Raw genomic sequence first — 21,564 nt, 5'->3', positions numbered from 1 at the left:
TGTTGAGTTCTGTGTGTGTGTGTTGGGAGCTGGTTATTATCCTGTGGACTGTGAATGGTCAGTTCAACCTGTGTTTTGGGACCTGGATGTTTTCTGTCTTTTCAAATCTCTCCAAGACCTCCCAGCCTCCTATCTCTGAATTATGGCGAGGGTACAGAAGAGATTTACTGGAATGGTTCCAGGATTGAGGGATTACAGTGACGTGGATAGACCAGAGAAACTGGGATTGTTTTCCCCAGAGTAGAGAAAGTTAAGAGGAGATTTGTTAGAGATGTTTAAAATCATGACGGGTTTAGTCCAGGCTTGTCCAACCCGTTGCCCGGATTGCAGCCCGTGAAGCCCCTCCATGTGGCCCCCGGAACAATTGTTGAAAATGCTGGAAAGACGGGTTAGAGAGTTTGAAGATTTCTTCGGGGGCCTGCTGCTCCAATCACAGCCTGTTTTTCTCCTGTGTTTGCTGCTCATAGGCTCAATAGTGAGCCTATCAGCATCAACCATGGGAGAGAAACAGGCAGTGATTGGAGGAGCAGTGAACATCAGCAACTGACAATATTTGAAGATGGAGAGAGAGACTCTGGCGCACACTTTCACCATGATTCTCTGTGGCTGCTGATGCTCTAGCCCTGCTTTGGCCGCTTTCCCCCCTCCCCCCCCCCCCCCCCCCCCCGCTGCAGCCACTTTCCATAAGATCATAAGACATAGGAGCAGAAATTAGGCCATTCGGCCCATCGAGTCTGCTCCGCCATTCAATCATGGCTGATAAGTTTCTCAACCCCATCCTCCCACCTTCTCCCCGTAACCTTTGATCCCCTTACCACTCAAGAACCTATCTATCTCAGTCTTAAATACACTCAATGACCTGGCCTCCACGGCCTTCTGTGGCAATGAATTCCATAGATTCACCACTCTTTGGCTAAAGAAGTTTCTCCTCATCTCTGTTCTAAAAGGTCTTCCCTTTACTCTGAGGCTATGCCCTCGGGTCCTAGTCTCTCCTACTAATGGAAACATCTTCCCCACGTCCACTCTATCCAGGCCTTTCAGTATTATGTAAGTTTCAATCAGATCCCCCCTCATCCTTCTAAACTCCATCGAGTATAGACCCAGAGTCCTCAAATGCTCCTCATATGTTAAGCCTTTCATTCCTGGGATCATTCTCGTGAACCTCCTCTGGACCCTCTCCAGGGCCAGCACATCCTTCCTGAGATACGGGGCCCAAAATTGCTCACAATATTCTAAATGTGGTCTGACCAGAGCCTTATAAAGCCTCAGCAGCACATCCCTGCTTTTATATTCTAGTCCTGACGAAATAAATGCCAACATTGCATTTGCCTTCCTAACTACTGACTCAACCTGCAAGTTAACCTTAAGAGAATCCTGGACTAGGACTCCCAAGTCCCTTTGCACTCCATATTTCTGAATTCTCTCCCCATTTAGAAAATAGTCTATGCCTCTATTCTTCCGACCAAAGTGCATGACCTTACACTTCCCCACATTGTATTCCATCTGCCACTTCTTTGCCCATTCTCCTAACCTGTCCAAATCCTTCTTCAGCCTCCCCACCTCCTCAATACTACCTGTCCCTCCACCTATCTTTATATCATCTGCAAAGTTAGCCAGGATGCTCTCAGTTCCTTCATCTAGATCGTTAATGTATAAAGTGAAAAGTTGTGGTCCCAACACTGACCCCTGCGGAACTCCACTCTAGTCACCGGTCGCCATCCTGAGAAGGACCCCCTTATCCCCACTCTCTGCCTCCTGCCAGACAGCCAATCTTCTATCCATGCTAGTACCTTGCCTCTAACACCGTGGGCTCATATCTTACTGAGCAGCCTCCTGTGCGGCACCTTGTCAAAGGCCTTCTGGTAGTCCAAGTAGATAACATCCATTGGCTCTCCTTTGTCTAACCTACTCGTTACCTCCTCAAAGAATTCTAACAGATTTGTCAGGCATGACCTCCCCTTGATGAAACCATGCTGACTTTGCCCTATTTTACCATGCACTTCCAAGTATTCTGAAATCTCATCCTTAATAATGGACTCTAAAATCTTATCAACGACCGAGGTCAGGCTAATCGGCCTGTAATTTCCCGTCTTTTGCCTCACTCCCTTCTTAAACAGGGGGGTTACATTAGCGATTTTCCAGTCCTCTGGGACCCTCCTTGACTCCAGTGATTCCTGAAAGATCACTACTAACCCCTCCACTATCTCTTCAGCTATCTCCTTCAGAACTCTGGGGTGTAATCCATCTGGTCCAGGTGATTTATCCACCTTCAGACCTTTCAGTTTTCCTAGCACCTTCTCCTTGGTAATGGCCACCATACTCACCTCTGCCCCCCGACTCTCTTGAACTTTGGGGATGTTACTCGTGTCTTCCACTGTGAAGACTGACGCAAAGTACCTATTCCGTTCCTCCGCCATTTCTTTGTTCCCCACTACTACTTCTCCAGCGTCATTTTCCAGCAGCTCAATGTCCACTTTTGCCTCTCTCTTACCCTTTATATATCAAAAAAAACTCTTGCAGTCTTCTTTTATATTACTGGCTAGTTTACCCTCATATTTAATCTTCTCCCTCCTTATTTCTTTTTTAGTTGTCCTCTGTTGGTCTTTGTAGGCTTCCCAATCCCCTGGTTTCCCACTGCTCTTCGCCGCATTGTATGCTCTCTCTTTAGCTTTTATGCTGTCCCTGACTTCCCTTGTCAGCCATGGTTGCCTCGTCCTCCCTTTAGTATGCTTCTTCTTCATGGGGATGAAGTTTTGCTGTGTCTCCCCCCATGCTACGGCCGCTTTCCCCCAGCTGCAAGTGCTCTGACCCGGCTGCGGCCTCTTTTCCCTGGCTGCATGTGCCCTGGCCTGGCTGCTTTCCCCTGGCTCCTCCCCAGCTCTCCCAGCATTCCTCAGGCTCTCAGCTCTCCCCTCAGCGGGCACTTGCGCTCAGTCGCTGCTAGGCCTGAGGCCTCACTCCAGCTCTCATTACACCCCACCCCCAAGCCGATTTTGTGAGTGAGTGTGAGGGGAGTGAGTGAGTGAACGTGAAAGTGGGTAAGGGAGGGTGAGTGTGGGAGAGTGAGGGAACGTAAGTGAGGGAGCATGAGGGTGGGTGAGTGAGGGTGGGAGGGTGGGTGAGTGAGGGAGCGTGAGGGTGGGAGGGTGGGTGAGTGAGGGAGCGTGAGGGTGGGTGAGTGAGGGAGCGTGAGGGTGGGTGAGTGAGGGAGCATGAGGTTGAGTGAGAGTAAGCGTGGGTGAGTGAGCATGAGGGTGGGTAAGTGAGTGAGATGAGGGTAGGTGAGGTTGGGTGAGTGAGTGAGAGTGGGTGAGTGTGAGAGTGGGTGAGTGAGTGAACGTGTGCGTGTGGGTGAGGGTGGGTGAGTGAGTGTGAGGGTGGTGAGGATGGGTGAGTGTACGCATGTGAGGGGATGAGCATGCACACGTGAGAGAGATGGTGAGCGTGCGTGTGTGAGGGAGAGGTTGTGTGCGTGTGAGTGAGAGAGACAGTGAGAGAGGGTGGTGAGAGGGAGGGAAGTATGTGTGCCTGGCTCACTCCCAGTCTCAGGGTTCTCATTCACCCACAGCCCCACACACCAACAGGCACTCTCAAAGTGGATGAGGGTGAGTAAGTGAGCAACCTGAAGCTGGGAGTGAGCTGGACACACACACTCTCACCCTTTTGCAATTGAATGGTCATCTTTATTTATTACTCATTTTTTAATTATCAATTTATTGTTGTAAGCTTTTTTTGCTCAGCAAGTTATTTCTTATCATACGTCAACTTTTTTTCCTGAAATTCATGTTTAATGTTTGCCAAACCTTATCCTTCCGAAATTTGCTCATCAGTCTCCCTCACCCCACCAAGTGTGAGAAAAATTGAAATGTGTCCTCTCCCACCCCCCCCCTCCCGCCCACCCCACAAGAAAAGGTAGGACAAACCTGGTTTAGACAGAGTAAATAAAGAGAAACTGTTTCCATTGGCAGAAGGGTTGCTAACGAGAGGTTACAGATAAAAGATAATTGGCAACTGACTACGGCATCATGGCACAGGGAGCCATTCAAGTGGGGGGAGGAAATAGGAATGTAGTAGTGGTAGGGGACAGTGTAATTAGGGACATAGATACTGTTCTCTGCAGCGTGACTCCCAGAGGCTTTGTTGCCTGCCCAGTGCCAGGGTTAAGGACATCTCCTCAGGGCTGGAGAGGAACTTGGAGTGGGAGGGGAGGGATCTAGGTGTCGTCGTCCATGTTGGTACCAACAACATTGATAGGACTAGAAAGGAGGTTCTGCTGAAAGAATTTGAACAGTTAGGAGCTTAATTTAAAAAGCAGAACCTCCAAGGTAATAATCTTGGGATTGTTACCTGAGCAAACTGGCAAAGGGTAAATAAAGCCTAGGAGTTAAATGCGTGGCTCGGAGATTGGTGTGGGAGGAATGAGTTTCAGTTCATGGGGCACTGGGGTAGAAAGGAGCCATTCCAGTGGGATGGGCTTCACTTGAGCTGTGCTGGGACCAGTGTCCTGGTGAATCGAATAACTGCGCTTGTAGAGTGGGCTTTAAATTATATAGAGTTGGGGAGGGTTCTGGAGAGGGTATAAGTAGGCTTACAAAGCAAAAGGATATGGCAGCATTGCCGGGCAGCTATTTACAGAGACATGGTTACAAGGAGATCAAAGCTGGGAACTAAACATTCAGGGGTATGTGACTTTTTGAAAGGACAGGCAGGAAGGAAAGGGTGGAGCAAAGACAGCTTTGTTAGTCCGAGATGGAATAAGTACGATAGCAAGAAATGATCTTGGATTGGAAGATACTGGTGGGAGTAGTCTATAGGCCTCCTAACAGCAGCTACACTGTAAGACAGAGAATAAATCAGGAGATAATGAAGGCATGTAAAAAAGGCAGTACATTAATTATGGGTGACTTTATTCTTCATGTAGATTGGGGAAATCAAATTGGCAGAGGTAGCCATGAGCAAGAATTCATAGAGTGTATTCCGGACAGTTTCTGAGAACAATATGTTGTGGATCCAACCAGGGATCAGGCTATTTTGGATCTGGTAATGTGTACTGAGGCAGATTTAATAAATGATCTCAGAGTGAAAGATCCCCTAGGAAACAGTGACCATAACAAGTTAGAATTTTGCATTCAGTTTGAGAGCGAGAAACTTGGATCAGAAACAACTGTGCTAAACTTAAGGGTAACTATGAAGGAATGAGGGCAGAGTTGGCTGGAGTGGACTGGGAAAGGAGTTTAGCAGAAAAGGCGGTTGATGAACAATGGCAACCGTTTAAGAAAATACTTCATGGCTCACAACAAAGATATATCCCAGTGAGGAAGAAGGATTCTAGGAAGGGGATAAACCAACCATGGTTAACCAAGGAAGTTAAGGATGGTATCAAATTGAAAGAAAAAACATACAATGTGGCAAAGATTAGTGGTAAGCCAGAGGATTGGGAAAGTTTTAAAAACTAACAAAAGATGGCCAAGAAAGTAATAAAGAGGGAGAAAATAAACTTTGAGGGTAAACTAGCAAGTAATATGAAAATGGACAGTCAGAGCTTCTTGAGATATATAAAAAGGGAGAGGCCAAAGTGAACATAGGCCCCTTAGAGAATGAGGCTGGGGAAATAATAATGGGGAACCAGGAAATGGCAGAGGAGTTGAATAAATACTTTGCATCAGTCTTCACAGTAGAAGACACTAATAGCATCCCAAAAATACTAAATAATCAAGGGGCAAAAGAAAGGGAAGAAATAAATACAATAACTATCACTAGAGAAAAAGCACTAGGGAAACTAATGGGGCTAAAGGCTGATAAGTCCCCTGGGCCTGATGGTTGCAACCTAGGATATTAAAGGAAGTAGCTACAGAGATAGTGGATACACTGGTAATAATCTTCCAAAGATCCTTAGATTCTGGAAAAGTCCCAGAGGATTGGAAAACTGCCAATGCAATACCCTTTTTCAAAAAGGGAGGGAGACAAAAAACAGGTGACTATAGGCGTGTTAGCTTAACATCCTTCATTGGGAAAATGTTAGAGTCTATTATCAAGGATATAATAGCAGAGCATTTAGAAATGCATAATATAACCAAGCAGAGTCAGCATGACTTCATGAAGGGGAAATCATGCCTGACAAATTTATTAGAATTCTTTGAGGAGGTAACAAGCAGGATAGATAAAGGAGAACCAGTAGATGTTATATATTTGGATTTCCAAAAAAGCGTTCGATAAGGTACCACACATAATGCTACTTAATAAGGTAAGACCCCATGGTGTTAGGGGCAGTACATTAGCATGGATAGAGGATTGGCTAACTAATAAAAGACAGAGAGTTAGGATATGGGGAGCATTTTCAGGGTGGCAAACTGTAACTAGTGGAGTGCCACAGGGATCAGTGCTGAGGCCACAATTATTTACAATATATATAGTAATGACTTGTATGAGGGAAGTGAATGTACTATTGCCAAGTTTGCAGATGACACAAAAATAGGTGGGAAGGCAAGTGGTGAGGATGACACAAAGAGTCTACAGAGGGATAGAGACTAGGTTAAGTGAGTGGGCAAAAACTTGGCAGATGGAACATAATGTGGGAAAATGTGAGGTTATGCACTTTGGCAGGAAAAATAGAGGAGCTGAATGTTATTTAAATGCCGAAAGACTGCATTCCAAATTCCAAAGACTGCAGAAGGCTGCAGCACAGAGGGATTTGTGGGTCCTCATGCATGAATCACAAAAAAGCTAACATACAAGTTCAACAGGTAATAGGGAAGGCAAATGGAATGTTGGCCTTTATTTCAAAGCGAATGGAGCATAAACATAGGGAAGTCTTTCTAAAACTATACAGGCACTAGTTAGACCACACCTAGAATACTATGAACAGTTTTGGTCTCCTTATCTAAGGAAAGATATACTGGCATTGGAGGCAGTCCAGAGGAGGTTCATTAGGTTGATCCTGGGGATGGAGGGATTTTCTTATGAGGAGAGGCTGAGTAGGTTGGGCCTGTACTCATTGTAGTTTAGAAGAATGAGAGGTGACCTTATTGAAACATATAAGATTCTTAGGGGGCTTGACAGGGTAGATGCTGAGAGGTTGTTTCCTCTTGTGGGAGAGTCTAGGACCAGAGGGCATCATCTCAGAGTAAGGGGTCACCCACTTAAAACAGAGATGAGGAGGAATTTCTTCTCTCAGAGGGTAGTGAATCTGTGTGATTCTTTACCACAGAGGGCTGTAGAGGCTGGGTCATTAAGTATATTCAAGGCTGAGATAGATAAATTTTTAATCAGTAAGGGAATCAAGGGTTATGGGGAAAAGGCAGGAAAGTGGAGTTGAGGATAATCGGATCAGCCATGATCTCATTGAATGGCAGAGCAGACTCAATGGGCCGAATGGCCTACTTCTGCTTCTACGTCTTATGATCTAATGACAAAAGAATCAAAAAGGTCTTGAGGAAAACCTTTTTGCATGATGTGTGGTTAGGATTTGGAATGCATGGTCTGATAGGGTGGTAGATGCAGATTCAGTAATAACCATCACTTCAAACCTGGACTCTAAAGTATTGCCAGTGCTGCTCCTGACATGTCTATCTACTGGTTTGATGATAATTATGGAATGAGGGCTGTGCCGGGCTGTGAGATTGTGGTGGAATACAATCCTGCTGCTGCTGATGGCTCATTGCACCTCATGGATACCCAGTTTTGATATCTGTCCTTAGTCTACTTCCCTAGTGATGATTAACATGGTGAAGCACTCACTCATCAGTTGGGAGGGGAGTGGTAGTTTTCCTTAAACTTGTTTGGCCTGAAGCCATGACACTCCATGGAGTTAACATTGAGAATTTCCCCAGCTGCCAGTGGGATGGGACATACCCAGGGACGGTGACGGAGGAGCCTGTGATGTTTCCAGATTGATATGATTCTGTGATGCAAGCTCATAGTGGATTGATAAACTATTTTACATTCCGCCCGACTGTCTTTTCCATTGCCCTCACAGTGCCTCAGAAGATGGGGGTCTGGGCGGAGGAAAGAAAGTAGCCACGTTGTCTACTCCTGGTCACTATCCAGTGTCCCTGCTGGAAACAGAGGGTGCGTGACAGTCAAGTGAGGAAAAAGAAAGGACTTGCATCTGATCCCCCACACAGGGGAATAGCAGACTGACACTCACTGTGGAATAGTCTCTAATTGAGGAATCAGACCCTTCAGCAAAGGAGGAGAGGGAGTTGGAGGAATCATGTTTCCTTTTCCTGTTTTACAGAAGGATTGCACCGTACTACACCAGAGAATACAGAGAGGATAGACACCACAGATAGATCCTGAACATCACCCAAGGAACAACTGCACAACTGTGGGAAGACATCCAGTCCCTTCACAGCATTGCTCAATACAGAGAAGGTTGGGCAGTGAAACCGTCATCTGGAAATCAGTCAGGTCAGGGGAGCTTTGACATATCATCAGATCTGAAACTGGTCAGTGGTGTGGAGCCTTCCATCAGAACCAATCATTCCGAAGTTCGGCTGTGGGCGATTGGTCAGGGTGAGGCTGGGAAGAAGAGTGAGTGGCTCCAAGAGTGGTGAGAGTTTCAATCATTCGTCAAGCCTCACGAACCACTGACTCATTCCTACAGGTGAGAGGCTGTTCAAGTGTGAGGTGTGTGAGGAGGTCTCCACAGTCTCATACTAACACACAAGATACGTCTTTTGTACAACTGTTAACACAAGGACAGCTACATGGAAGCAAAACCATTCACCTGTGAGGTGTGTAACAAGGGCCTTGCACGATTATCGGGCCTGGTGAATCACCGGCGCATTCACACAGGGGAGAAACCTTTCACTTGCGACGTCTGTGACAAATCCTTCAGACAGTTATCAAACTTGCGTGTTCACCGACGCATTCACACTGGAGAGAAACCATTCACCTGCGTAGTATGTGACAAATCATTCTCTCTCTTATCATCCCTCCGCATCCACCAACGCATTCACACAGGGGAGAAACCAGTCAAGTGTGAAGTTTGCGACAAAGCCTTCACACAGTTATCAAGTCTCCTTGGCCATCAGACAATCCACACAGGGGAGAAACCCTTCAAGTGTGAAGTTTGTGACAAGGCTTTCGTGACATCTTCGAGCCTCCTGCTACACCAGAGGTTTCACACAGGAGAGAAACCATTCAGATGTGAGCTTTGTGAAATGGCTTTCACGCAATCGTCTGATCTCCTGATACACAAGAGGATTCACACAGGGGAGAAACCATTCAAGTGTGAGTTGTGTGACCGAGCCTTCACAAGGTCGACGATGCTTATGGAACACCAACGCGTTCACACTGGGGACAAACCATTCACGTGTGAGGTGTGTAATAAATCATTCTCACAGTCATCAAACCTCCACGTACATCAACGTATTCACACAGGGGAGAAACCATTCAGTTGTGAGGTGTGTAATAAGGGCTTTGCACAGTTCTGGCGCCTGGTGAATCACAGACGCATTCACACTGGGGAGAAACCATTCACGTGCGCGCTTTGCAACAAATCATTTTCGTTGTTACAGAATCTCCGTGTGCACCAACGTATTCACACTGGTGAGAAACCATTCACATGTGAGGTGTGTGACAAATCATTCTCACAATCATCGTCCCTCCGTGCACACCGACGCATTCACACTGGGGAGAAACCATTCACATGTGAGGTGTGTGACAAATCATTCTCAAGGTTATCTCACTTTCGTGTACACCAACGCATTCACACTGGGCATAAACCATTCAAGTGTGAGGTGTGCGACAAAGCCTTCACAAACTCATCGAACCTCCTGGTCCATCAGAGGATCCACGGAGGAGAGTAACCCTTCAAAGCTGAGATTTACGTTGAAGCTCACCTAAAATCTTCAACCCTCTTGGGACACCAGAGAATTCACGCAGGGTAGAAACTCTTCTGGTGTGATGTTTGTGACATGGCTTTCACCCACTCCTTCAATCTCCTGAAGCACCAGAGGATCCACACTGGTGAGAAACCATTCAGGTGTGAGGTGTGCGACAAGGCTTTCAGTGTATCTCCTGGTCCATTAATGCACTCACACAGGGGAGAAATCCTATCAGTGTGAGTTCTGAAATAAAGCCTTCACACAGTAGTTGGACCTCCTGTAACATCAGTGAACCCACACAGGAGACAAACCCTTCCAGTGTGACGTGTGCCAGCATTGTTTCACCTACTCCTCTTTCGCCAGCATCTCCACACGGACTTGGAGCCAGGGTCACCTGCTTCCGTTACACTGAGAGTTGCCTGTGTTCTTTATCCTCCAGTGCTCGCACAGGGGAGCTGTCGTTCCAAAGCACTGTCTGTCTCAGCAGTGTCTGTCTCAAACCTCTCCCACCATCAGTCCATTTGTTTCAATAAGGCCAATTTAATTCTCGACCAGATTGCCAAACATCACCAAAAGAAGACATCAATATGTATAGAAGCTCCTGTATAAACTCAGCATCCTTTCAGTGCAGCATCAGGTACAAGTCACTCACTGATTCTCACTCTGGCTTAGAAGACTATCAGATACTCAGTGGTTCGAAAGGCTTCAGCTTCTACCAGCACAAGCACCCAAGGGAGGAGCCTTTCCTGGGGTAGTAATGGAGAGACTTCAATTAGCCTGAGAATTTCTGGTCTATGGAGGGGGAGAATCAGCCAGGAATCCCGTACCTCATCAGTGACCCCATCTGGGACATCAGGGGGAGGGCAGGATGTGTCTCGGCTGTGACAGTCTCCATTGACTCACAACATTCACTGTCTGGGTCTACACATGCTGAATGGCCACTTGAACAGAGCACTGGAGGCCAATCAATGTCCACAGTCTGTACTCCAGGTCAGTATCTTGAGGATTGGAGGGAATGTGAGAGGACAACAGCTTGTATTTATAGAGTACTTTAATATAGTCAAACATCCCAAAGTGTTTCATAGAGACGTCATCAGAGAAAAATTAGCACCGAGACAAAAAGGAGATATTAGGAGGTGATGACCAAAAATATGGTCAAAGAGGTGGGATTTAAGGAGGGTCCTAAAGGAGGGGAGAGGGACAAAGATGCAGAGAGATTTAAGGAGGAAATTCATGAGCATGGAGCCTGGATGGCTGAAGACACAGACACCAATGGTGAAGTGAAGGAAGTGGAGCGGATGTACTAAAGGCCAGAATTGGAGGTGTGCGGAGATCTCAGAGGGAGATGGGGCTAGAAGTGACAGAGATAGGGAGGGGGGTGAGGCTATGGAGCAATTTGTACTTGAGCATGAGAATTTTAAATTGGAGGCACTGGGGGTCTGGGAACCAGTGTAGGTCAGCGAGCACAGGGGTGATAAATATGTGGGTTAGGATAGAGACGGCAGAGTTTTAGTTGACCTGAAGTTTCTGGAGGGTGGAAGATAGGAAGCTGGACAGGAGAGTTTGGTCTAGTCTAGTCTAGAAGCAACAACAGCATGGATGAGGATTTCAACAGCATATGAGTGTTGGAAATGGCCAATGATACAGAGAGGGAATCAAGTGACTTTAGTGATTAAATAGATTATCTTGAACTACCCTCTCTATAATCTTAAACACCTCAGTTAGATTATCCATTAATTTTCTACAGTCAAGGGAATACAAGTTCAGTCTGTGCAACCTATCCTCAGAATTTAACCCTTTTAGCCCCAGGAACATTCTGGTGAATCTACGCTGCACTCCCTCCAATGCCAATATATCCTTCCTGAGGTGCGGTGCCCAGAACTGAACACAGTTCTCCAGCTAGGGTCTAAACAGAGCTCTGTACAGCTGGAACATAACTTCCGCAAGGACACAGTTGGTTTTGGGGAGGAGAAGTTGTGGGTTATCTTTTCTCTTCAGGATGGTCCTGGAGTAATGAGCAGTTTTGGCAGAGGAAAGCAGGACCACTAGTGCTTGATGTGGTCCAGTCAAATCTGGCGATGGATGGCTAAACTAGTTGTGTTCCAGATACGCTCACATCTTCAATCCTTGGACTTGAGCAACAAGGAGGTCGATGTGGAAGGAAGAGAGCAAAGGTAATTTTGGGAACAAGGGTGTAGAAGGTGGATATTAGGGAGTGATTAAACCAGATTGATGGCTACAGAAGCATTGTGGTGAATGGAGGGCCAAAGGGCAGAGAGTTGGGAATTAGAAAGCGCTGTCCAACTCACCTGGGGGATAAGTGTCTTCCAGGAATGGAAATTGATTGATCCATGGACCCATGTGATCACTGGATCTCTGTAACCATTGGTGAGTTTGTATGATGGAAACGAGCTTCATCCTGTGCCACTAAAGTTTGGGTCATTTCTGATCATCGGAATTCTGAGAGTTTCCCCTGAGGTGTGTGTGTGTGTTAGTGAAGTGATCCAGCTCTCAGGAGTGGGTGTCGGGTAGAATCGGACGCTGCTTTAGTTGGTGATGTGAATTTATAGACACCTCTTCAGGTGATGGGTGTTTGATGAATACCATGGGTAATGTTTGTACTGTCTGGGAGGACTACTATCCTGAGTATGGTGAGGGATTTGGGGTGAGTCTCTCCAGGCCTGAGTTCCCTCAGTCCATCATACCACAATGCAATAACAGTGTGATATGTTCACCTTACACTCTTCCAAGATTCATTTCATGTCCGGGGAAAGATCTTGAGTCATTTTCAAATGCTTTATTAATTTGATTGCTTCAAAGTTTGATGTAACCTTAATATGACGTTGTTCTTTGCCTGCTATTTTATTGATCCTCTGTATAAGTTTATAACTTACAATAAATTAATGTTTTTAGACTTAATTCAAACCGCCTAATTTATCAGCGTGGTGTGTTCCTATTCACTGAAGTGTCAGTGGCGGCGGTCCCTCGGAATTGAGGATGACATCTGTCAGGGTTGGTGAGACTTTAGATGCCTGAGGAGCCCAATTCTGGATCCACATGTTCTTCCGCTGTGGGGCACGTTATTGTGCAGGGGAGCAGAAATCACAGCCCCGGATTGACTTCCTTCTCCTTCCTCTGCCGCCGCTGTTCTGCCTCGCTGTCAAGTGGCTTGTGCCTTGATGGATCAGGTGGTGCCCTGCCGAGCAATTGGCAGCATTCTCCTCCCAGTCAGTGGTGTTAATGCCTCCATGCTTTAGGGCAAATTGAGCATACCCTTAAAGCTTTTCCTTTGGCTGCCTTTTGAGCATTGGCCAATGGAGAACTGAGAGAAGAGAACCTGCTGAGGGAGGCGGTTTATAGGCATCCAGATGCAATGGCCTGTCTGGATTTGGTTTTTTAGGAGCAGGGCTTCATTGTTGGTAGATGCAGCTCGCGTTAGTCCAATGGTCCTCCCATTTGATTGCCAGGATTTGACGCAAGCACCGCTAATGGAAGCTCTCAAGGATCTTAATGTGGCGTTGGTAGACCGTCCATGTTTCGCTGCAGTAGAGGAGGGTGGTCAACACAAAGACCTTATAAACTAGAACCTCTGTTGACTTCCAAAGGTCCCTGTTGACAAATGGTGCAGCTTGAAGAAGGCAGCGCCAGCACAATTGACTTGGTGTTGGACTTTCTCATCGATGGTAGTCCCTTGAGAGAGGTGGCTGCCGAGATAGGGGAAGTGCTGCACATACTCCAGAGCCATCCCATCCATGTGGATGGCACGTGGGATGCTCAACTGGCCCGGGGAAGGTTGGTAAAGGACCTTCGCCTTGGCGAAGTTGAAGGACAGGCTAAGCCTCTTATACGAGGTGTTGAATTGGTCAAGTGTCCTTTGCATGTCCTATGCAGAGTGAGCCATCACGCAGCAGTCATCCACAAACTGAAGGTCGTGAATGTCCATGGTGGTGAGGTTTGTTTTTGTCCGTTAGCGACCAAGATTGAAGAGCTTCCCGTCCAGATGATACTGAATGCTGACACCAGGTGGTAGTTCATCTCAGATGCGGTAGATGATGACAGTCAGGTAAATGGTGAACAAGGTGGGGGTGGTCACACAAGCTTGTTTGACCTGGACAAAAACAGAATTACCTGGAAAAACTCAGCAGGTCTGGCAGCATCGGCGGAGAAGAAAAGAGTCGACGTTTCGAGTCCTCGTGACTCTTCAACAGGTCTGGATGTGAAAGGTCTCAGCTTCAGATCCTCCACTCAGGCCGGTGGCAGTCATGTTGTCCTGCAGGAGTCTCGGGATGGTGACAAACTTCAATGAGCAACCAAAGCGTTCCCCAGAGCATCACGATTTAAAGAATCAAACGCCTTGGTCAGGTCGATGAAGGAGAGGAACAATTCTTGATTTTGGTCCTGACATTTTTCACTGAAACACTTGGGAGCCTACAGTAAGCATCCTGTACACAATATATTGGTCAATGTCACTGTGGGCTGGTATACGTTCATAATTTGCAATTCACAAGAAGCATAACATTTCCCAAAGAAAGAAAGACTTGCTTTTATATATCAACTTTCACAAACTCAAGGCAACTGAAAGTACTTTACAGCCAATGAAGTGCTCTTTGAAATGCAGTCACTGTTGTAATGTGTGACTTGAACCCACAAACCTCTGACTAAGAGATGACAGTGCTAAGTAAGTCATGACTGACAATTTATATTTCTGTTGTATTAGATTCAGTTTCTAAGGGGTTAAGTCCCAAGTACAGAATGCTTTTCCCCCTGTAAACTGGCAGCCTGAAAGTTTAATTTGACTTAAAGTGGTAACTAGTTAGAGCTGCAGGTGTCAGTGTTGTCTTTGTGTCTGGGTTCCAGTTTCTGTTTTATTTTGCGAATGCAAATTCCCGAAGTGAAGGATTTTAGGAGGGGCAAGTGTTGTTTATTGACACCTGTGTTTCTCTGAGAGAAGCTAGTGGGATGTACTGGCTACGCCTGGGCATGGAACACAGTATTCCCCAGAGAGAGAGAACGCCCACAATTATCCTCGTGTAGTGCACACTGAACAATATCACTCTCAGACAAGGTCTAGACTGGGACAGTCCAGGAGAGGAACCGGGAGAGGAGAATAGACCGAGATACCCCGGGAGAGGCGAATGGACCGGGACATCCCGGGAGAGGCAAATGGACCGACACATCCCGGGAGAGGCGAATGGACCGGGACATCTCGGCAGAGGCGAATGGACCGGGACATCCCGGGAGAGGCGAATGGACCGGGACATCCTGGGAGAGGCGAATGGACCGGGACATCCTGGGAGAGGCAAATGGACCGGGACATCCCGGGAGAGGCAAATGGAGTGGGACATCCCGGGAGAGGCGAATGGACCGGGGCATCCTGGGAGAGGCGAATGGACCGGGGCATCCCGGGAGAGGCGAATGGATCGGGACATCCCGGGAGAGGCGAATGGATGGAGACATCCCAGGAGAGGCGAATGGACCGGGGCATCCCGGGAGAGGCGAATGGACCGGGACATCCTGGGATGGGAACTGGATGGAGTGAATGTTGAACTTCTGAAATTGGAGCTGAGGATAGCTGAACCTCCACAGAAGCTGACCCCTGGACAGGGCAGGGCTGTCAGATATCAACTCATGGGGCATCTACTCACATTGAGCCCCACCTCAAACCCCATGTTGATGCCCAAGTGAGGAGACAGTGAGTGAAGGAACAGAATTTATAATAATTACATCACATAATATCCACACTAATGTTCAGGGAGTCTGACTATCCTGTGGGGAATCAGGTGTGGAAATGCCCCTTATGCTGTGTGAGAAGATCCAGCTGAGAGAGCTGTTTACTCGGTGCTTTGTGCTGAACTGTTTGCCTGGAGCTGTGTGTTGGATATTGAGTGTGTTTATTGGCAGCATTTCCCTTCTGATTTACAGGCTGAGTTTTGTTGATGGGTCATTACTGAATATGAGAAGGTGAGGTGTAATTATCTGGGAGGTGCAGAGTGTCTGAGGATTCTTACTGATTTCCTATTGTTGAGTTCTGTGTGTGTGTATTGGGAGCTGGTTATTATCCTGTGGACTGTGAATGGTCAGTTCTGTCTGTGTGTTGGGATCTGGATGTTTCCTGTCTTTTCAAATCTCTCCAAAACCTCCCACCCCCCCTATCTCTGTAACCTCCTCAGAAAAGAAAAAAGGTAAGACTTGCACTTGTATAGAGCCTTTCATGACCATCAGATGTCACCAGATGATTAAAGTGCTTTGCAGACAAATGCTTTTGAAGTGTGGTCACTGTTGTAATGTAGGAAACATGGCACCCAGTGTGTGCACAGCTTCCAAATTTTGTTCATACTCTTGCAAAACGCCTTCGAAAATTGAACTATATACACATTGTTGTCTATTCTTGTTGTGTAAAAAGTCAGAAAGTGACCAGGCATTCAGTAGGAGCAGCGCGATTCCCCTCATGGTTCACTATCCTACTGACCCTCCCAGTGACTCATTGTAAAGGGAGATCGGGTTATAACGTATAACAGGCAGCAGAGCAGGGTAGGAATGGCTGCACACTAGTTCAAATTCAGTGTCTCAAGGAGCACTGAAGGATGCACCTTCAGGCTGCAGTCCCCTTCCTGCATGGATGGGGTGGGGGTGTGGGGTTGAAGGTAGTTCCTGATCTCAGTCCAGATAGGAGGCAGTGGGCAGAGAGGCAAGTGGCAGGGAGGGAGCCAGTGCTGCTCCTGACATGTCGATCTACTGGTTTGATGATAATTATGGAATGAGGGCTGTGCTGGGCTGTGAGATTGTGGTGGAATACAATCCTGCTGCTGCTGATGGCTCACTGCACCTCATGGATACCCAGTTTTGGGATCTGTCCTTAGTATACTTCCTTAGTGATGATTATCATGGTGAAATACTCATTCATCAGTTAGGAGGGGAGTGGTAGTTTTCCTTGAACTTGTTTGACCTGAAGCCATGAGACTCCATGGAGTCAATATTGAGACTTCCCCAGCTGCCAGTGGGATGGGACATACCCAAGGATGGTGACGGAAGAGTCTGGGATGTTTCCAGATTGATACGATTCACTGAGTATCACTGCTACTTGACCAGTCTGTGGGGCAGCTCTCTTCACTTGGGTATTGTCCTCAGACGTTGGTAAGACTTCACAGATTTCACTGGGCTGAGATCACCTTAATCTTATCCTGACACAATGCCAGGTTTGTTCAGATCTATCTGATTTCCTCTTATTATTGGACTTTGTAGTGATTGTTTATCATTGTTTGCTGGGCCACTTCAGAGGGCAGTTCAGAGTCAACCATGTTGTGTGGGACTGGAGTCACATGTAGACCAGACCAGGTAGTTGTAGCAGGTTCCCTTCCCTGAAGGACAATTTGGGGTTTCAGATAACCTGAAAATTTTAATGCTTTTATTTTGATTCTGCTCTACAAATTAAAAAAATTATTAAATTCAGTTTCACAACATGGAGTGGTTGAGGTGAACTCCTTTAAGGGAAAGTTAGATAAGCACATGAGGGAGAACAGAACGAAAGGATATCATGATAGGGTGAGATGAAGAGGGGTGAGAGGAGGCTCGTGTGAAGCATGGACCAATTGGGCCGAATGGCCTGTTTCTGCACTGTAATTCTATGTCTGTATCTTTCCGTGGTTGGATTTGAACTCACAATCTCTGGATTGTTAATCCAGCACCAGAGCAATTCGGCTGTCATACCTGGAGACATACTTATTGAAATATCTTCTAATGCCTTCTTTAAAGATTTTACCTGAAGGCCTCTGCCTTTCCCAAAAGCCTAGGCTTGGATTTGATAGTTTTGCCCAGCGCTGTGGCTGATAGCTGAATTTGGGATGTGCAGTCTGAGTGAGTGCAGTGTATCTAATTTCCCAGGATAAACCAGAACCCTTCAATCAGCTACACTGAAGCAATATTTTCCTTAGCTTCTAGCATTTCCTGCCCAGTTTATTTTCTTCAAATAATTTCAAAGAGCAAAGGGAGAAATTTCAAAATCTCCAATGAACTAACATTTCTACTGAGTGTTTTTTTATATTAAACACGTACTCTTCATCAGCACGACTTGAGCTCATAGTGAATTGTCCGCCCGACTGTCTTTTCCATTGCCCTCATGGTGTCTGAGAAGATGGGGGGCTGGGCGGAGGAAAGAAAGTAGCCACGTTGTCTGCTCCTAGTGTCCCTGTTGGAAACAGGGTGTGTGATAGTCAAATGGGGAAAAAGAAAGGACTTGTATCTGATCCCACACACAGGGCAATAGCAGACTGGCACTCGCTGTAGAACAGTCTCTGACTGAGGAGTCAGCCCCTTCAGCAAATGAGGAGAGGGAGTTGGAGGAAAATCATGTTTCCTTTTCCTGTTTTACAGAAAGATTACACTGTACTATGCCAGAGAATACAGAGAGGGTAGACACTGCAGATAGATCCTGACCATCACCCAAGGAATAACTGCACAACTGTGGAAAGACATCCAGACCCTTCACAGCATTGCTCAACACAGAAGGTTGGGCAGTGAAACCATCATCTGGAAATTGGTCGGGTCAGGGGAGTTTTGACATATCATCAGACCTGAAACTGGTCAGTGGTGAGGAACCTTCCATCAGAACCAACCTTTCTGAAAGCTCGGCTGTGGGTGAGGCTGGGAAGAAGTGTGAGTGGGCTCCAAGTGTGTTGAGAGCTTCAATCATTCATCAAGCTTCAAGAACCCCTGACTCATTCCTAGAGGTGAGAGGCTGTTCAAGTGTGAGGAGGGCTCCAAGATCTCCTAAGGTCTCCTAACATACAAGGTTTCATCTGTTTCCTACCTACAATACAACGACTGCTAACAGAAGAGAAGCTATTCAAGTGTGAGCTGTGTGATCGTGCTTGTGCACATCCATCCACATTCAAGAACCACCAGAACAGTCATACTTGGGATAAGCCATTCGAATCTGAGGTGTGTAACAAGGTCTTTGCACATTTATCAGGACTGGTGAATCACTGACGCATTGACACCAGGGAGAAGCCATTCACATGTGAGGTGTGTGAGAAATCATTCTTGTCATCATCTAAACTTTGGTCACATCAACGCATTCATACAGGAGAGAAACCATTCACATGTCATGTGTGTGAGAAATCAGTATCATCATCATCGGATCTCCGCGTACACCAACGCATTTACACAGGAGAGAAACCATTCATGTGTCATGTGTGTGAGAAGTCAGTGTCATCATCATCGGATCTCCGCGTACACCAACGCATTTACACAGGGGAGAAACTATTCACGTGCAAGGTGTGTGAGAAATCATTCCTGTCATCATCAGCCCTCCGCAAACAAACTGATTCATACAGGGGAGAAACCATTGTGATGAGAAGTGTGCAAAAAATCATTCTTGGTGCCCATCACAGGAGCCACACAAGGGATTAACCTTTCAAGTGTAAGGTTTGTGGTGAGGTTTCGTGATGTCTTTGATCCTCCTGGGACATCAGGACATTCACAAAGGGGAGAAACTTTTCAGGTGCGATGATTGGGACAAGGCTTTCACCCACTCCGCCAGTGGAGAGTTTTCCCCATGATTTCCTGGCGTTCCTAAAGCAGGCTTGTCCAAACAGCGGCCCACGGATTGTGGCCCGTGGATTCCATCTCTGTGGCCCCCAAGAGCACCTCCATGTGGCCAGCAATGCTTCTCAATGTGGCCCCCGGAGCCCCTCCATGTGACCTCCAAAGTCCTTCTGTGTGGTTCGCAATACCCCTCCATGTGGCCTATGGAGCCCCACCATCTAGCCCCGAAGCTCCTCTGGGTGTTCCCCGAAGACTATGATAAAATTCCCAGTAAGACCGGTCAGTGAAATTGAAGATTTCTGCAGGTGGCTGCTCCTTCAATCACAGGCCGTTCCTCTCCCGTGTTTGCTGCTGTTGGACTCACTGTTGAGCCTGACAGCAGCAAGCATGGGATAGAAACAGGCTGTGATTGGAGGAGCAACGAACACTGGCAGCGGCGATTGGAGGTACGTCGGCGAACACCGGCAGCTGTGATTGGAGGTACGGCGGCCAACACCGGCAGCTGTGATTGGAGGTTCGGCGACGAACACCGGCAGCTGTGATTGGAGGTACGGCGGCGAACACCGGCAGCTGTGATTGGAGGAGCAGCAGTGAACACCGGTAGCTGTGATTGGAGGAGCAGCGAACGGCAGTTACGATTGGAGGAGCAGTGAACACCAGCAACTATGATTGGAGGAGCAGTGAACACCAGCAACTATAATTGAAGGAGCAGTAAACACAGGCAGCTGTGATTGGAGGAGCAGCAGCGAACACCGGTAGCCGTGATTGGAGAAGCAGCGAACACCGGCAGCTGTGATTGGAGGAGCAGCCAACACCGGAAGCTGTGATTGGAGGAGTAGTGAACACCAGCAGCTGTGAATACATGGAGATAGAGAGAGACTATGCAGTATGCGGGGCTTCACTTCCTCACTCACCCGCCCGCATTCCCCTAGCTCTGCCCATATTTCCCTGAATGCCGCCGCATTCCCCTGATCCTCTGCATGCACCTGTGTTTTGGTGTCGCTAGTCCTCGCTCCAGGTCCCTCTTGCCCACCCCTCGCACTCCCACCAGCCCATTCAATGTGAGGGTAGATGAGTGAGGGAGGGTGGGTCAGTTTGAGTGATTTACACACAATGTCCTTGAATCATTTCAACTAAAATCCAATTTGACTTAGCAAAACTGGAGGGTTGAAAACCCATCCATATGCATTACTAACATCACTTTTACTGTAACTATATCAATTCAGAGACCTGACGAACCCAATGATTGCTGTTATTACCCATCCAAATACAGGACTGACCATTCTTATCATCTTAATTACGTGTGTGAGAGAGAGGTGAGTGTGTGTGGGTGTGAGAGGGGTGGTTGTGTGAGAGAGAGAGTGTATGAGAAGGGGATGTGTGTGTGTGTATGTGTGTGAGAGGTGTGAGTGTGAGAGGGGTGAGTGTGTGAGAGAGGGGTAAGTGTACGTGAGAGTGTGGGTGGGTGTAAGAGTGGGGTGAGTGTGAGAGAGATGAGTGTAGGTGTGAGAGAGGGGTGAGTGTATGTGTGGATGAGAAGAGTGCGTATGTGTATGTATGTGGGTTAGAGACGGGTGAGTGTGTGTATGTGAGTGAGGGGTGAGTGCGTGTATGTGGGTGAGAGGGGAGAGTGTGTGTCACTCCCAGTCTCAGGGTTCTCACACACCATCACGCACTCTTTCCCACTCATAGTGGGTGAGGGTGAGTGAGTCAGCACCCGAGACTGCGAGTGAGCTGGACACACACTCTCACCCTCCAACACTCTAATGGTCTTTATTTATTACTCATTTTCTTTAAATTACCAATTTATTGTTTTGATATATTTTGTTTTTCTCAGCAAGTTGTTTCTTTTCGTACATCAGCTTTTGCTTAATGGCCCCTTGAGTGAGAAAAAAATTGAAAAGTGGGCTTCCACGCGAAATAATTGGACAAGCCTGACCTACATTTTCCAAGATTCATTTCATGTTCCAGGAAAGATCTTGAGTCATTTTTAAATGCTTTGTTGTTTTGGTTGGGTAAAATTTTGATGTAAGCTGAAGATTGTGTTGTTGTTTATCTGCTGTTTTATTCATCTTCAATATAGATTTATCACTCACAATAAACTCATATTTTTAAACTTAACCTAAACCGCCTGATTTGTTCCTATTCACTGAAACACTCAGGAGCCTACAGTAAGAGTGCTGTACACAAT

At 46.9% G+C, this 21,564-nt stretch overlaps 1 protein-coding gene and 1 long non-coding RNA gene across 2 annotated transcripts; both read left to right on the top strand.

The window, feature by feature from the left end:
• Positions 1-8,241: 8,241 nt before the first annotated feature.
• On the top strand, positions 8,242-10,499 carry LOC144695236 (uncharacterized). The gene has a single exon (XM_078566130.1). It carries the CDS (start codon positions 8,709-8,711, stop codon positions 9,810-9,812), a length of 1,104 nt encoding a protein of 367 aa, XP_078422256.1. The 5' UTR covers positions 8,242-8,708; the 3' UTR covers positions 9,813-10,499.
• Positions 10,500-18,236: 7,737 nt separating this feature from the next.
• On the top strand, positions 18,237-20,286 carry LOC144695294 (uncharacterized). Its single transcript, XR_013579923.1, has 3 exons — positions 18,237-19,537; positions 19,604-19,819; positions 20,207-20,286. It is a non-coding gene; the product is annotated as an uncharacterized LOC144695294 (long non-coding RNA).
• Positions 20,287-21,564: the final 1,278 nt, after the last annotated feature.

The sequence above is a fragment of the Cetorhinus maximus genome, chromosome 21, assembly GCF_964194155.1.
Source record: "Cetorhinus maximus chromosome 21, sCetMax3.hap1.1, whole genome shotgun sequence".
NCBI classification, from domain to species: domain Eukaryota; kingdom Metazoa; phylum Chordata; class Chondrichthyes; order Lamniformes; family Cetorhinidae; genus Cetorhinus; species Cetorhinus maximus.
Note: the sequence above shows the minus strand (reverse complement) of the source record. Positions and strands in the feature narration are given on the sequence as shown.

Bases quoted from the DNA above. Each gene is read 5' to 3' on its own strand.
- LOC144695236 (XM_078566130.1), top strand. From the start codon at position 8,709: ATGGAAGCAAAACCATTCACCTGTGAGGTGTGTAACAAGGGCCTTGCA.